Genomic DNA, 17250 nt, shown 5'->3' on the forward strand with positions numbered 1-17250 from the left:
CAAGGATCCACTAATAGAGGAAAGGTGAAGTAAATTTAAAGACACATTCACAGCCATTCATTCACTTCTTACTTCAGTAAATGTTTGAGTCTGCTCTGTGCCAGGCACCCGGCCTTGTGCTTGTCTCTAGGACTTAACTGATAAGCAAAATATATGATCCTTGCCCTTAATGGTATTTACAGCCTAGTGAGAGCAACAGCAAGGAATCAAATAATTGTGAATTAAATGTAAAATTGTAACTGTAATCAGGACATGTGCCGTAAGAGCCATAGTAGCAAAATTCAACTTTGTTAAGGAAATGATAGAAGACTTTTTTTAAGCATGTGGTTTTTTTTTTTTTTTTTTAAGCATGCGGTATTTGATCTAATATCCAAAGGGGGAAAAGTAGGTGAAAGCCGTTCAGAATGTATGAAGTATGTGGTAGCGGACGCATGGGGCATTCACAGAACTGAAAGAAGGCCAGTGATATGGGACACAGAGAATGCAGGGCTCGAGATGAGGCTGGACGCTTGCAGCAAGGCCACGCTCAGGAGTTTGGAACTTTATCCTGGGAGCAGTGAGGGGGAGAGAGTGTGAGTGAGTTTTGGTAAAATTTGGCTTTTAAACTCACTCTGGCCTTGTTGTAGAGAATGGTCTGGGGTGGTGGTCAGAAGAGTCGGTTTTGGAGTTGAGTGGCAGTTGTGAAGTGGAACAGAAATGGCTGGATTTGAGGGATATTTTTAGAGAGAAGATCTGTGAGACTCATCGAGGCAGGATATGGGGACAAATGAGAGGAGTGTTTTAAAAGGTGACTCCTAGGTTCCTGGTTTGTTTGTTGGATACTAAACACTAAAAAAGAACTTGAGTTGGGACTTGGGAGAGTTGAATACCTGTCCAGAGTAGGATATAGTGAATTTGTGATTCCTTTGAGATAATCTGGGTAAAGATGTCAAAACGCATTAAAAGTATATTTATGAAATGGTACAAACGATGGGAAAGACCAGTGTTACAACGTTAAGTTAAAAAATCTATGTGATATTGTTCTAGAGCTTTGTTGTCTAATGTGGTAGCCACTAGACACACATGTGGCAATTGAGTTCTTGAAATGTGATTACAGTCTTCCCTCTGTCTGAGGGTCCTGCAGTTCAACCGTGGGTGGAAAATATTCAGAAAAAAATTCCGGAAAGTTCCCAAAAGCAAAATTCCACAGAGTGGCAGCTCTTTACATAGCATTTACGTTGTATTTACAGCTATTTACACAGCATTTGTATTGTATTACATATTACAAGTAATTGTAAGTAATCTATAGATGATTTAAAGGATATGGGAGGATTAGGTTATATATGCACATGCTGCCGTTTTACATCAGGTACCTGAGCATCCGTGGATTTTGGTGTCCGTGGTGGGGGCATGGGGGTTGGTCTGCAGACACCAGGGGACGACTGTAGTCCAAATTGAGATGTGCTGAAAATGTGAAATACAATCAGATTTTGAAGACTTAGTACCAAAAAAGGTAAAACCTCTTATTACTAGGTTTCTATATTGGTTACATTTAAAATGATAATATTTTGCACATACTGGGTTAAATAAGGTCTATTGTTGAAGTTAATTTTATCTGTCTCTCTTTTTACTTTTTTAACATGGCCACCAGAAAAATTAAAATTACAGATGTAATGTGCATTATGTTACTATTGGATGGTGCTGTTCTAGTGTTAGCTCTCCTGGGTAAAAAGAAAAGCACAGAAACAGGCTGGTAGAAATAAACCAGAACGTTATCATTTATGGGAATGTTTTTTGTTTAGTTTTGTTTTTCTATCTTCCTTTGTTTTTCAAATTTCGTATGGATTATTTTTAGACATTAAAAGCTTTTATGCTTCAGTTTCTGAAGGCCAAGACAGTTTGACGTTTCCCTTTCATACTCTACTTATGAAACAACTTTAGTTTTCCCAATGGCTCTAATACTTCAGTGAGGTCATCAGAGGAGGGTAGTTCATCCTGAACGAGTACTTTCAGGCGTGGCTGCTGTCACTAGCGGACGCTGTTCACTATCAGATATTTATGCTGTACCATTATCTTCAAGGTGCTGAAAATAGTTCTGGTACAGAAAGTGCTCCTTCTCCTTCACCAGTTGAAGCTGTCAAGCCCGGCGAAGACAGCACTGAAAACGCGCCTCCTCGGGGGACCACGCCCGACCCCGTGCCCAGGGCCTCTCCGTCGCCGGCAGTTCCGAGCACAGAAGCAGCCGAGGATGCCAGTGTGGAGACCCAGGCGAACGACAGCGTGGCAGTGGACACAGCAGAGCCGATGGACGTGGGGCACAGGGAGTGCGGGGCTGAAGGCACTTCTGCTCTGGACCTCCCCTCGGCCACCAAGGCTGACGCTGCGGACGTGGAAATGCCAGAAAGCAGTCCATCCAGAGTCGAAGGGGACCCCAAAGACAGAGATCTGGAGAGAGGCAGCGAGAAGCCAGAGCCTGGAGGCGACGACCTAGGGGTGGCCCAGCAGATGAGCGCCCCGAGGCCCGAGCTCCCCTCTGACCACGACTCCAGTGCCACATGCAGTGCCGACGAGGATGTGGACGGGGAACCCGAGAGGCAGCGGTGAGGCTCCCTCCTTGACCTCCTCCTGCTCTTTACTCTCTTGGTTGCAGACTGAACCCCAGGGCGGTGCTGGCTGCTGAGGTTACTCCTGTAGAAATACTGGCAAGTGAGAGAGTCTGTCTGCTTTTATTTATTTTTTTAAAAAATTATTTATTTATTTATGGCTGCGTTGGGTCTTCGTTGCTGTGTGCAGGCTTTCTCTAGTTGTGGCGAGCGGGGGCTACTCTTGGTCGTGGTGCACAGGCTTCTCATTGCGGTGGCTTCTCTTGATGCGGAGCACGGGCTCTAGGCGCGCGGGCTTCAGTAGTTGTGGCTCGTGGGCTCTAGAGCACAGGCTCGGTAGTTGTGGCGCATGGGCTTAGTTGCTCCGCGACATGTGGGATCTTCCTGGGTCAAGGCTCGAACTCGTGTCCCCTGCATTGGCAGGCGGATTCTTAACCCCTGCGCCACCAGGGAAGTCCCTCTGTCTGCTTTTAGTGTTGGGTTCTGATGCTGTTCCCCTGATTAAGTAACCAAAGAGAATTGTGTGATCATTATTCTTTAATGAGAAAGGTTTTAATTTCTTTCTATATCACTTGTTACGTGTGTGCCGTATTATGATAGCAGAGAAGGGGCTGTCAGCTCACAGAGCTGTGGCCTGAGCCGCTTCTGTGGCAGAGCCGTGTGACGTGGTGGTGAAAGTGGAGGTGTGGGGGGCGCTGGCTCCAGCTTTGCCCCCAGACAGAGCAGCCTCAAGCCAGGCCTGGGGGCCTGCACATGACATGTGAGAGATGCTGAGGGCGAAGATGGGAGCTGGAGTGAAAGTGTGTTAGAAAGCGTAATCAAGATTTAACTTAGTGGTCATTATATAACGATCACTTTTTTGTATCAGTTAAAACTGTAGGTTATTCATATTTGTAATTCAAAATATCAGGTACAATACAAATTACCTTATAAGTACTTTTAGTCAAATTAATAATATGCAAATATAATCTTAATGGTTTTTATAAAAATTACTGTAAAAATACATATTTTGCAGGAGTAGATGCCAACTTCTTTAATATATTTAATTTCCTGGGTGTTTCCTTTTCCTTGAAAGCAATGGACTCACCTAGAATCACAGTAGAATGTTGGATTGGTGCAAATTCTAGAAATGAATTAGACTAAAACGTCATTTAACCAGAAATCCAATCCAGTTCTGGTTTTTGTTTTTCTTTTTTTTCCCCTTTTTAATAAGAAAGAGGCTCTCAGGAGATAGCCAGGTTCTGCTCAGAGCTCAGTTTCCATAGTGTGTCCTGGTGTCACTGTGCTTTCAGTCCATATCCAGTATATTGTGCATCTTACGTATTCTAGAATGAGACTTGGTACTAGAATAATATTGAACATAACAGTGATGGTTTCTCCAAAGAGGTTTTTATATGGTAGATCCTAGAATTTTAATCAACAAGAATTGAAATAATATAGGGCTCCTACTTAACCGTTGGTTTTTCAGAAAATTGAAGATTCTAGCCCTCTTTTCTTCTCATGTCACAGTAATCTAGATTTTAATTGTCCCAGGCTTTAGAGTAAACATCAATGGATTCAAGCTGTGTGGTCCTTTTTAAGCATGCTTTATTGAAATATTTCAACTAAAATAAGAGTTACCTGTGTTTCACACTGCTAGTTTCAGTAACTTTTTTTTTTTTTTTTTTTTTGCGCTACGCGGGCCTCTCACTGTTGTGGCCTTTCCCGTTGCGGAGCGCAGGCTCAGCGGCCATGGCTTACGGGCCCAGCCGCTCCGCGGCATGTGGGATCTTCCTGGACCGGGGCACGAACCCGCGTCCCCTCCATCGGCAGGTGGACTCTCAACTACTGCGCCACCAGGGAAGCCCAGTAACTTTTTTTTTATAATCAGTAACTTATTTATAAATTTATAAATGAAGGAAAAATTAGGATGGCAATAATCTTACAGGAGAGGAGCATCCTAAGAGATGACCGTGACAATAATCGTGAAATTCTGAAATTCCTTATAAATATATAGTGGTCTCTGGATGATACTCTAAAGTTTACTTCACTTCCAAACTATCAAAATAACACTTTCAGTTGTCTTCTATATCTTTAATATTATCTTTATTCTTTGTGTAATATGTAAATTGTTTTCTTTTACACATTCTAATTTTCTTACCAATTTATACCTTTGAAAATGTTCATCTTTCCCCAGTAACTGACAACACTGGGAAATATGATGGAACCTGTAAGGTATTGATGTAATTTCCCCAGTTCATACGTTGGGTGTCCTAAACTCAAGTGTATGTCCTGAAAATGAGTGAAGCTGGTGGAGTGTGAGATGGGAGGGCTGTGACTGGGGAGCACGGGCTGGGTGGGGAGGGCAGCACTGCGAGTTCAGCCCGCTGTTGCATGGGAGTGCTGCCTCTGCGGTGCCATTTCTTCCCATTTTTCATGAGAAACCAGAAGTCTGGATTTTGGGTGAGATTCTTGGTTTTAAAATGATGGTGGTTTATTCAGATGTTTTAAAAAAATACTCTGTGATCCTAGAGAAACATTCTGTTACAGGTAACATAGTTTGTAACCTATGTTAATGATAAATTAGGACCTAACTTTTTATAATGGCCCTTGTTCAGACTGTTCTGTTGGTTAGATGCAGATGATTAAATTCAGATAAATTTCAACCTATAAAGCAACGTTAGCCTTCTTTACCTAGAAAATTAGCACTGTAGATTTTTTTCCTGACTGTTGAAATATGCAAAGTTAATGTGATGTGTGTGTGTGAGTGTGTGTGTGTGTGTGTGTGTGTGTACATGTTAACTTAAAAGGAATTATGGTGATTGTATGTTTAAAGTTTTAAATAAGAATATATTAATTTATCTTTTTAAATTGCATTTGCAGAATGTTTCCTATGGATTCAAAACCTTCATTGTTAAACCCCACTGGATCTATACTGGTCTCGTCCCCAATAAAACCAAATCCACTGGATCTGCCACAGCTTCAGCATCGAGCTGCTGTCATCCCGCCAATGGTAAGTTTTCAATGTGAGTAAGAGGTGTTGAAAACAAAAACCTTTAGAGACATTTCTTCTCTTCTTTAATCAGTGCTTGTTTTTTTAAAAAAATTGTGGTAAAAAGTCACATAACATAAAATTTACCGTCTTAACTCTCTTTTAAGTGTTCAGTAGGGTTAAGTATATCCATTTAACCATCACTCTCCTTCCCCCACTTCCCCCAGCCCCTGGTAACCACCTTTCTACTTTCCGTTTTATCAATTTGGCTATTTACATAAGTGGACTCATACAGTAAATATTTGGTTTTTTGTGGCTGGTTTATTTCACTCAGCATAATGTCCTCAAGATTAATCCATGTTGTAACACATATCCGATTCTTCTTCCATTTTAAGACTGTTGTATAGACCACATTTTATTTATCCATTCATCTGTTGGATACATTGCTTTTTCAAATGGATTCATTGTGATAATTGATTGAAATGGTCATTTCCAATTAAGGAAAAAAGAGAAATATAGTGCTCTAGCCATAAATGTTAGTAAGTTCTGTGTTTGTTTTGTTTTGCTATAAGACAATAGTAGAATAAATATATAACTGGGTTTTGAATATTTAGAATAAATTATAGAGGTTATGGTTAACTTTAGTATACAGTTCCAAATCTAGTTTTATTTACATTTTACCTTATTAATCTCTATGAGTTTGACTACCTTTTGATCCTGAATTCCAGTCTTGGGTATTGATCTTTTACTTAGTTATGTTCTAGCTCTTGCTTTATTTCAGAGGATAAAAATTTATTTCGTCTCACATGACAATATGTAAAAGTTAAGTGTGTGCTTTTTTTAAAAAATAAGTTTATTTATTCATTTATTTAATTTTTGTCTGCATTGGGTCTTCGCTGCTGCACGCGGGCTTTCTCTAGTTGCAGTGAGCGGGGGCTACTCTTTGTTGCAGGGCGCAGGCTTCTCATTGCGGTGGCTTCTCTTGTTGCAGAGCACAGGCTCTAGGTGCGTGGGCTTCAGTAGTTGTGGCACACGGGCTTCAGTAGTTGTGGCTTGCGGGCTCTAGAGTGCAGGCTCAGTAGTTGTGGCGCACGGGCTTAGTTGCTCCATGACATGGGGATCCTCCCGGACCAGGGCTCGAACTCGTGTCCCCTGTATTGGCAGGCAGGTTCTTAACGACTGCACCACCAGGGAAGCCCTAAGTGTGTGCTTATGATAAATAGGCTCACCAAAAAAATCATTAAGCATTTGCTCATTCATTGATTTACCCAAATGGACATTTATTGATTGTCTGCCTAGTTCAAGATAACATTTTTAATGCTGTGTGGAATATCATGATCTCTGACTTCAGAAAATTTAGAGATTGGTCTTGATAATAAGACATAGAAAAAAATCATAATAAAAATTTAAAAGAATTAAAATATGATGCTCTCTTAGTTTGAAAAATATACTATGGGTGATTCAAAGGAAGGAGAGCTTCCTTCTTAAAGAGACACTTAAAGAAGACTCCATGTAGGAAATAATGTTTTGGTTGGACCAAAACAGTTCATTTTGCTTTATAGCAAAAGGAGGAAAGCCATGTTTACATATAAGCCAAAGCACAAAGGCAAGAAAATTATGTGTGTGTTATGGGTGCAGTGAAAAATCCTACTTATGGCAGTGGAGAAAACTCTGGAAGTCTTTAGATAACAGGTTCTAAAAGAGTCAGATCTCTTCTATTCCCAGGACTCTTTTGTGTTCATCAAGTGATGGACTGAGTTAGGGGCTGTTTATTTAGTGTTGGACAAAGCAGCTTGGGTTCCTTCATGAAGTGGGAGAGACAGAAAAGAAGCAGAGAAAACAAGCATCTAATTGCAAATTGTGGCGAGTGCTGTGTGCTGTGAAAGAGAGGGAGGGGGTTTGCAGTATGTTTTGGATGGTTAGGGATGGCCTGTCTGAAGAGGTGACGTTTCATTTCCATCCTGAAGAGAATTGGTATGATAATGAATTGGGTATAGGAAGAGAGGAGATGGAGTCCAGTGTGGCTGCCAGGTTTCTGGCTTAAGCTGCTGTGGTTCTGTTTCGTATGATGGAGATTGCTGTAGCAGAAGCATTGAGTTTAGCAAATGAAAAGTTCCATTTTGAATATAAGTTTTGAGGTGCTTTGAGATATCCAAGTGGAGTTGTTAGGTAGGCAGTCTGTGAGTATGGAACTTGCAGGAAAATATATTAGAAATAGAAGTTTATGAGCCGTTAACATACAGATGACATTTAAATACATAGAAGTGGGTGCGAGCACCTGTGAGAGGGCAGAGAGGAGGGTGGGACCCAAGCCTGAGCCACTAGGGACTCAACATCGTGATTTAAAAGCAAATGGAAATATTGTGATTTCTGTTTTGATTTCTCTTACCACAACTTTGGGATTTATTTTGTGTTCAGATCTGAAAGTAATTGTTTAGCATTTTAAGCATTATGCTTGAAGATTTGATTAAAAAATGATAAAATCACTTCAAGCAGTCATATTACAGAAAGAAGCATTACTTGCCACAGATGGTAATTACTGTTTTGCTGGTCGTTGGGCGTATTTAGATTTTCTTCTTCCTGTAGGTTTCCTGCACCCCATGTAACATACCGATTGGAACTCCAGTGAGCGGCTTCGCCCTCTACCAGCGACACATCAAAGCCATGCATGAGTCAGCGCTTCTGGAGGAGCAGCGGCAGAGGCAGGAGCAGATGGACCTGGAGCGCAGGGGTTCTGCGAGCCCGCGTGGCGCCCCCAAGAGCCCAAACAGAGAGTGGGAAGGTAGGTGGCACTTGCGCCACAGAGAACTTTTTTGGTGGGAAACAAAGCTATACTTGAAAGCAGTGTCCTTAGTGCTTAGGAACTTGATTTATGGCGCTTGTCCCTCACAGATAAAATTGACCTCAGTTAAACTAAAGAATGCCAGCATTACTGACCACAGAGGGATGGCAGTAACATTTTCAATAGTCATGTTGTTAATGTGAATTTTCTGATGTTCACCTTAATGCCAGATGACTACATAAAAGCCATGCTTTACGCTGCATTCATCTGAGTTTCCAGAGTGAGAATTGTCCTGTCCTCCAAGCAAATCAGAGTAACATTCTAAATCTCTGATATGACAGGGGACAGCTCTGTGTAGCATATAGCCAGTCAGACCTTGACTTATCCCTTGCTCTGGCCATGGGCAAGCCACTTGACCTTCTCAGCTTTAGTTTTCTCATCTGTAAAGTGCAAATAATATATCTGTCTGTCTCTTTGTCTAATCTAGCTATATCTCTGCCTTGCCAGGATTACAACCTGTAAGAAAGAATGAGCATTCAGTATTGTTTTATAAGACATGGCTCAGCATCATTTTATGTACAATATAATAAGTAATAGTAGTATATTCGTATATGCATTGTGGAACAGATACCACGAAGGTACTGTTATCATTGTACGTCACTGTTATTTCAAGTGACAGATTTGAGCTGTGCATGCTCTTTTTAAGTTGGTGCATGATACACTTAGTTTCTTTTAAAAAAAGAAAAAAGGGAGCGATTTCTAAATTTTAATAACTTCTTGTGGCATGGTAAGAAAATGGCACATGTATTCTGGTTGATAATGACTTATGGACTATCCAGTATGATGTGTGTAGCGTATAAGACTATTAAAGTCTTCTCTGATTATGGTTTCATTTTTTGTAATGATTCAGAAGACTGTAGTACCTGACATAGATAAGAGCTATTAGCTGTAGAACACCATGCATTTCAAGGGCTGTTTAATGTAAAAGAGGAACTGTGCTGCTTAACTGATCCTGCTGACTCCCCGCCCCTGTCACACCAGTAATGACTTATTAGTTGCATGACACACTGAACCTCTTATGTTAGAGTTTTACATATCAGATTGTTAATGTTTTAAATATAAATCTTATGCTATTAAAAATGTGAACCAGAGTGATTATTACCCACCAGGGCTGTGTGTATAATAGGTGCTAAATGAATATTTCTTGAATGAAGGTAAAAAAAAAACATTGTTAACCTTTGGGCTTTTAGTATATTGCCTCTAGGGAATCCTTAATTCCTAACTCAGTAATTGACATAATGTATACTCAGTAATTACATGTTAAAGGAATGATTAAATGAAGTAGGATAAAAATGGATTTAGCAGAAGTGCTTATCTTCAATTATGAGAAAATCTGTCATTATGAGAATGATAAATTATAGAATAATTTAAAAGTCTTTTGATCTATTCCTTACATAAATGATTTAGAATAAATTTTTAAGGCAGAATTAAAATGTAGAAAAAATGACATTCAAAGGTATTTGCCGAACTCATGCTAAAGCTTAACATTATTCAGGTGACAATATCTGGGTCATTCTAATATGTCTATATTGTATAGTTATTTTAGGACCTCAGTTTCTTTTCTTGACCTCCTTTACGAGATGGGTTGTATTTGGTAGCTGGAGAGACTGAACTAGGCTAGAGCCCTAAATTCTGAGACTCCAAACTGTGACTTGCATTTCTCCGTGATCAGTCACATTAATTCATGTGGTTTAGATCTGAATGGTACCCTTACTTTTAATAGTGATGCAGTGGTCTTAAAACCAAACTGTCATTATATATTTGATCAATATGACACCAAGGTGTTTGTTAATAAGACACCAATTTGGTTCAGGGTGACTCTCTACAAACTGGGATGGTTGATTACATTTTATCCCAAGGTTTAACTTTTGTTTTAGCTAATCTAGCTAGTATGTTCATCCAGTAATTTATTTAACAAGTGCCTGAAGGCTCTCCTGAATTTATAGCTATCCTATATTTCGCTTAAAGGATAATCTCCCAAATAACATTTCTATATTTGCAGTTAACTTGCTTGTATGTAGACCGTTTGATAAAAATGTTTTCAGTGCGGCATCATAGAATAGTTTATAGGATGGTAAATATAGTGAGAAGAGGATTTATGTATAAACCATCACCAAACTGGTATTGTCCACATGAGGTAGGACCACAGTTTTGGCTTTTCCCTTCATGGGCTCATTTAGAAGGCAACAGGCAGCACCTGTTGTCCACCTGTTTGATTGTGTTCACCTTCTCAATATCAATGAGACAGGTGGCTTAAGCCTTTCCACTTGTAGAAAAGCTTGAAAAAACCTCAGAGAAAGATTGTTTTCATTTTCCAGTGACGTTTACACAAGTTGACTCCTGCTTTAGTTGGAAACCTTTTTTCTACGGTGAAAGGACTCAGACTTTACACATGTAGAGAGAGAGAAGTGAAATTCTAATGCAGGTTTTAAAATCAATCCAATCAAAATAAGAGTTAATGCCTCTGTGCAACTGAATCTAGTTTATTTTGTTGTTGTTGTTTCTTAATTTTTTCAGCTGAGTACATGATGATTTAAATAGCTGTATTTAAAACCATCTAAATTTTCATCTTTTTCTTTAGCACTATTACGACAAAGTGTTTTCCCACCTGATTATAAAACAATCAGACACTGAATATATGTAATATATATTGCAATGCACTCTCATGTTAAATTCTCTAGAAAGGGAGAAGTGATATTCTTTTAAAGTTGGTTTATTTCATAAATCTGCACAGTATTAGGACACTTATATTAATCCTTCAGAGAAGGAATGGGTAATATCATCTTCATGGTTACCCCAGAGGCATCTGAAATTTCTGTACCCAAGTGCTCAGGGAGACACCATTGCACTCAGGATGGTTTAGAGCTCAGGGCCAGGAATTGCACTGCTTTCGAAAAATCTCCAGCCTTGGTTGGGCAGTTAGGTGTGATTCTTCTGAGCCTCAGTTTCCTCCTCTGTCAAATGGTGTTAATGATCTCATTAGTCATGAGGGCTAAACGAGATACTCCTGTAATACACAGTGCTCTGCCCATAGTACAGATTCCTATTAACTGACATTACAGTTGTTGTTTCTGGTTTTAAAAAATATCTTTAGTTAACTAAAGAATGTTTTAATTGTGCTAATGAGTCTCTCTCTGAAACCAGTCACAAACCATCCACTTAAAAGTGAAATGCTAGAGACCTTCTCTTTAGAAAAGGACCTGTGAGGATGCCCAGTGTTACTTACTGCAGTGCAGGAAGAAAGAAAGGAACCAAACAAGAGGTTTAGCTGTTGAAGGGAGAAGACAAGTTATTATTCACAGGGGTAAGATTATTCACCTAGGAAGCCTAAGAGAATTAACTGAGAAAGTTATTAGAGCTAAGAGGAAAGTTCATTACGTTTCTTAGAAAGAATTGATATACAGAAATCTACAACTTTCTTTCTTATATATCTGCAGTAATCAGTATATATAAATATATATATATATTCCCATGTATGTTAAACAGATGGTTTTCCTCACAACAAAATATAAAATACCTATGAATACTTTTAATGAAATTATGAAAAATGACCTATATGAAAACATCTAGCTTCCTCAATTAGCTCATTATAAAATGTCAAGTCTCCTATAAATACAGGAGATAAATTTAATGCACGTCCACTGAAAATTCCAGTGATATTTTGTTTGGGGAGGAAGTATTCAAAATGATTTTAAATTTAGTTTTATCTGGAAGAATAAATGGGTAAGACTAGGTAAGCAAAAGAATAAAAAATGAATGGGAATTTGTTCCGGCAGACATTAAAATGCCACAATTTAAAGTGGTTTGGATTACAGATGAGTTTTTACTTTCTTCTTTGTGCTTTTCTTATTTTCCAAAATTACAGTATGTCGATTCACTTTAAAAAAAGAAAACATTTATATTATATATATAATTACATATATGTGTGTTTTTAAGTCTTAATATGACTCTGCATATCTGATATGCCCTTTAAATGCTTCAAGTTTTTTTTAATACTTTATGTAGAGGTAAATTATGTGGAATAATTTTCATCAGCATTACTACAGTAAAATTCATAGTTTTATATGCTTGTGTAGCCTTTAAAAATTACTTTGATCTGTATCTTTTGAAACCCTTCTTCCATTTCTTGATTACATTTATTTCTCTGAATATTAAGCAGTGGGCTTCAACAGGCTAATTATAACAGCTGAAATCCTAAGAGTTCTGGCCTCTAATTCAGGCCATACTTGAATTCACAGAATGGCTGGATAATCTGATGTTTGCCTGCTGTGGTCTTTATTGCATGTGGAAATACTTGATTCTCCTAATGAGAGGAAAGAGAAATTCTTTGTGATTTGAAAGAAAAAGTTGTAATTGGATTTTTGAGGACTTTATTAGGTCACAGTAATGACGCTTGCACAGAAGATTTAGATTTATAGGGTTTTTTAAGCCTCTCTGTGGGTGGATCCCCCCCGGGAACTTTAGATGTTGCTAGTAGTGTGTAGTTGGATCTGCCCCTGGCTGGTGTGGGCTTAGTCCTTTCACACTTACTATTTTAATGTGGGGTTCTTCCCTTATTTTGATAACTTTAACTTTCATAGGAAAATCAGTCGCCTATATGCCTTATGCTGAGGTCACACGTGCTCTAGCACAGGAAGCACAGATGCGCAGTACCGCAGCAAGGTCAGCATCACCGTGTAGGCTCTCTCCGAGAGAAGTCAGTAAAGCTGCGCCACAGCCCGATGTGAGTGCAGCCCGCTGTAGTGTCCCGCCAGGTAAATACCGCTCCTCTGTGCCGTGGCTGCTGGCCATCAACCTACACGTGATGACCTGGGTGGTTTACTCCCAGGATGCGTCCTTGCTGTTTCAGAATTTCTCTGCATTCCATCTTCAGTTGTATTCAGTTGAGATGCACTGGGCCACTGGGAGGTTTGTGTTCATACATGTGTACTGTGACGTTGACTGCCTTCTTTTAAGAGTACATGTACTTTGTAAAAATCTTGAGATCCACCCCCCTAAAAAAAATTCAAGTGTCTGTGAGAGTCAGAATCAGCAAATGTTTCCAAATTATGCAGGATGCAAAGAGGACGTATAACTGGTTGTCAGTCAATCTGTATATTCTCCAGAGTTGTAATATCAGCTGTTCCTAAGAAACACCCTTTTTCTCACCTCCATCGTGAGGTCCAAAGAGTGATGGAGAGAGAGAAAAAAATTGTTTGCCATTTGCATATGCTGAGCAGAAATAGTTTGAAATGGACGTCAGCCTGAAAGCTCTGGTTTGCCAGGGAGTTGAGTATTTCAACCTCACAAATACCATTCGTGACCTGAGTATGGATACAGGTTTAATTTAAGTGAAAGAAATTTAAAATAGAAATGTTCATCCTCAACTTCATCTTGCACTCACAGTTTAAACATGATTGAAGAAACAATTGAGATAGGTGGAATGTCGCAAACTAGGAAATTGACTATTTTAGATAATGTTTTCTCCCTTTTGAAAGTCCTCCAGCCTGCTCCGCATCAAGTGATAACTAACCTCCCTGAAGGGGTTCGGCTTCCAACAACTCGACCCACTAGGCCACCTCCTCCTCTCATCCCATCATCCAAAACAACAGTGGCTTCAGAAAAACCATCTTTTATACTGGGAGGCTCCATCTCACAGGTAAAAGGGCTTCTCTTCCCAGTAGATGGCCTGTTGTTTTTTTGCTTTGGTAAAAATTGTCCCTCCTTCCCATATTAATTTGTCAGAGTCCTAATAAATAAAAATGTGTCTGTTTATGAAGAGACAGTGACCTGAAAATGCAGCAGTCATTTTCTATTCCATACCACACACAGGAAGTTTATTCGAGTCATGTGCCCAGGTTGAGTGACAGTGGCACCCGTCTGGTTTAGCTCGGGAAGGGTGCGTGTGCCCTGAAGTGTAGTGTAGCATGAATGGAGATGGAATAGTTTCAAGTACTAGAGGATAACTATTTTAAAGGTTCTAATATTAAATTGTAGATGATGGGTAAGCCCTAGTTTATTCTGACCTTGGCCTTTCTCTCTGGACGTGGTCTGACTGTAAAGCCTCAGTCAGGTTGACTGACGTTAACCACCAGTGACTGCGCCCCCATTGGGCTGGGCGCCTTTTCCGCCCCTCCTAGGCTCTCTTCCTCCACTGCCTCAAGCGCTCTCTGTTGTCGTAGGTTAGTTCTGCCTTTTCCAGAACTCGATATAAATGGAGTCTTACATTTTGGCTCTTCTTTGTCTGTCTTCTTTAACTTAGCATTAATGATTTCAGGGATTCGTCCAGATTTTTTTTTTTTTTTTGGCTGCCTTGGGTCTTTGTTGCAGCACACAGGCTTTCTCTAGTTGCGGTGAGCAGGGGCTACTCTTCGTCGTGGTGCACAGGCTGCCCATTGCGGTGGCTTCTCTTGTGGAGCACGGGCTCTAGGTGCGCGGCTTCAGTTGTTGTGGCACGTGGGCTCAGTAGTTGTGGCTTGCGGGCTCTAGAGTGCAGGCTCAGTAGTTGTGGTGCACGGGCTTTGTTGCTCCACTGCGTGTGGGATCTTCCCAGACCAGGGCTGCAACCCGTGTCCCCTGCATTGGCAGGCGGATTCTTAACCACTGCACCACCAGGGAAGTCCCCGTCCAGGTTTTTGTGTAATCAGTAGTTTCTTCCTTTTTATTGCTGAATAATACTCCATTGGGTGAACATACCAATTTGTTTATCCATTTTCTTGTTGATGGAAACCTGAGCTGTTTCTGCTTTTTGGCTGCTGTAAATAAAGCTGATATGAACATTCTTATACTGGGCTCTTTGTAGACATGTGGTTTCATTTCTCTCGTATAGGCCCTGAGAGCAGAATGTCTGGGTAGATGTATGTTTTACTTCATAGTTTTCCGGAGTGGCTCTATAGTGCCACTGCCACCAGCACAGTCGGAGTTCCACTTGCTGTCGTCATTCTTTTTTATATTAGTCATACTAGTAGGTATGTAGTATTCCACTGTGGTTTTATTCTGCATTTCCCTGATAACAAATGATGTTGAGCGCTTTTCATACACTTATTGGCCATTTGTACATCTGATTGTGACGTGACTGTCTTATTATCTGTTTTTATTGGACCTTTTAGTTATTAGGTTGCAGAAGTTCTTTATACATCACAGATGAAAATTCTGTTTTATATATATATATATATTTTTTTCTCTCTTGTGTGTTTTGATGCATAGAAGTTTTAAATTTTGATGGAAGTCCATATATATATTTTTCCCTCTTATGACTAGTTCTTTTTCTCTAAAAAATCATTGCCTGTTTCAAGCTTGTGGAGATTTTCTCCCAGGTTTTCTTCTGAAAGCTTTATAGTTTTGGCTTTTATATTTAGGTCCATGTGAAACTGATTTCTGTGTACAGTGAGGTGAGGATGGGCCTCATCCATCCATGTGGATCTGCATTCCCATCACGTTGGTTGAAAAGTCTTTTCTCTCTCCCATTTGCATGTTTGGGTCTGTTTCTGGACTCTGTTCTGTCCCATTGACCTACTTGCCTATCCTTTCATCAGCACCAGTCTTGGTTATTGTGGTTTTTATAGGAAATCTTAAGATCATGTCGTATAAGTCCTGCAGTCGTATAAATAAGATTGTTTTAGCTCTTCTGTGTCTCTTGTATTTCCATATAAGTTACATAATCAGTTTGTCAGTTCCTACAAAAAATTCTGCTGGGATTTTGGTTCGTATTGCATTAAATCTGTAGATTAATTCTTAAGAAAATTGAGTCTTCTAATCCATGCACATGTTCGTCTTTCCATTTATTTAGGTCTTTGATTTCTCTCAGCAGTATTTTGTAATTTTCACTGTAGAGATTTTATACATGTTTTGTTAATTTTGTTAATCAGTTAATTTGATTATTTATAATGTATTTTATGTTTTTATAAGTGATATTTTAAAAATTTTCCTTTTCTGGTTCTTTCTGGTGTATGAAAAAAGTTGATTTTTATATCTTGACCTTATCTCCTGTTACATTTACTTACTGTTTGTGACAGGGTTTTTTGGTTTTATTTTTGGTTTTTTTGGGAAGGGATAGATTTCTTAGGACTTTCTCTGTATGCGTGTCGTCTACAAATAAAGACAGTTTTACTTCTTCCTTTCCAATCTTTATGCCTTTCCTTTTCCTTGTTTTATTAAACTGGTTAGGGTAGAACTTTTAGAACAATGTTGAATAGAAGTGGTGAAGAGATTATACTTTGCTTGTTGCCCAACTTAGGAGGGAGGCATTCAATATTTCGCTAGTAGGTATGTTAACTACAGACTTTGCATAGGTGCCCTTCATCAGATTGATGATGTTTCTGTATATTCTTAGTTTGCTGAGAGGTTTTCTTTTTCTCCAATTCTTATACTTTTCAACTTCAGAATTTCTATGTGATTCTGTTTTATGATTTCTTTCTCTTTGTTGATATTCTCTATGTGATGAGACATCATTTTCATACTTTCCTATAATTCTTTTTTTTTTTTTTTGCGCTACGCGGGCCTCTCACTACTGTGGCCTCTCCCATTGCGGAGCACAGGCCCCGGACGCGCAGGCTCAGCGGCCATGGCTCACGGGCCCAGCCGCTCCGTGGCATGTGGGATCTTCCCGGACCGGGGCACAAACCCGTGTCCCCTGCATCGGCAGGCGGACTCTCAACCACTGCGCCACCAGGGAAGCACTCCTTTAATTCTTTATACATGGTTCCCTATAGTTCATTGAACTTATTTATAATAGCTGACTTAAAGTCTTTTCCTAACAAATCTAAAGCCCAGGGACAGTTTTTTTTTTTTTTTTTTTTTTTTAGGGACAGTTTTTATTCACTGCTTTTTTTTTTTTTTTTTCCCTCCTGTGTATGGATCATATGTTCCTGTTTCTT

General features: G+C 39.5%; 1 protein-coding gene across 13 annotated transcripts in view; it reads left to right on the forward strand.

Annotated features, from left to right (window-relative positions):
• The window catches only part of NCOR1 (nuclear receptor corepressor 1), a 143254-nt gene that overhangs the window by 93222 nt on the left and 32782 nt on the right, over positions 1-17250 (forward strand). For all 13 annotated transcript variants that reach the window (XM_033422796.2, XM_033422799.1, XM_033422795.1 and 10 more), the window contains 4 exons: positions 2060-2579; positions 5445-5574; positions 8140-8335; positions 13873-14033. In XM_033422796.2, coding sequence (XP_033278687.1) covers positions 2060-2579; positions 5445-5574; positions 8140-8335; positions 13873-14033 — 1007 coding nt within the window. The remainder of the gene's footprint in view (positions 1-2059; positions 2580-5444; positions 5575-8139; positions 8336-13872; positions 14034-17250) is intronic.

This window comes from Orcinus orca, chromosome 19, assembly GCF_937001465.1.
Source record: "Orcinus orca chromosome 19, mOrcOrc1.1, whole genome shotgun sequence".
In the NCBI taxonomy this organism is placed as follows: domain Eukaryota; kingdom Metazoa; phylum Chordata; class Mammalia; order Artiodactyla; family Delphinidae; genus Orcinus; species Orcinus orca.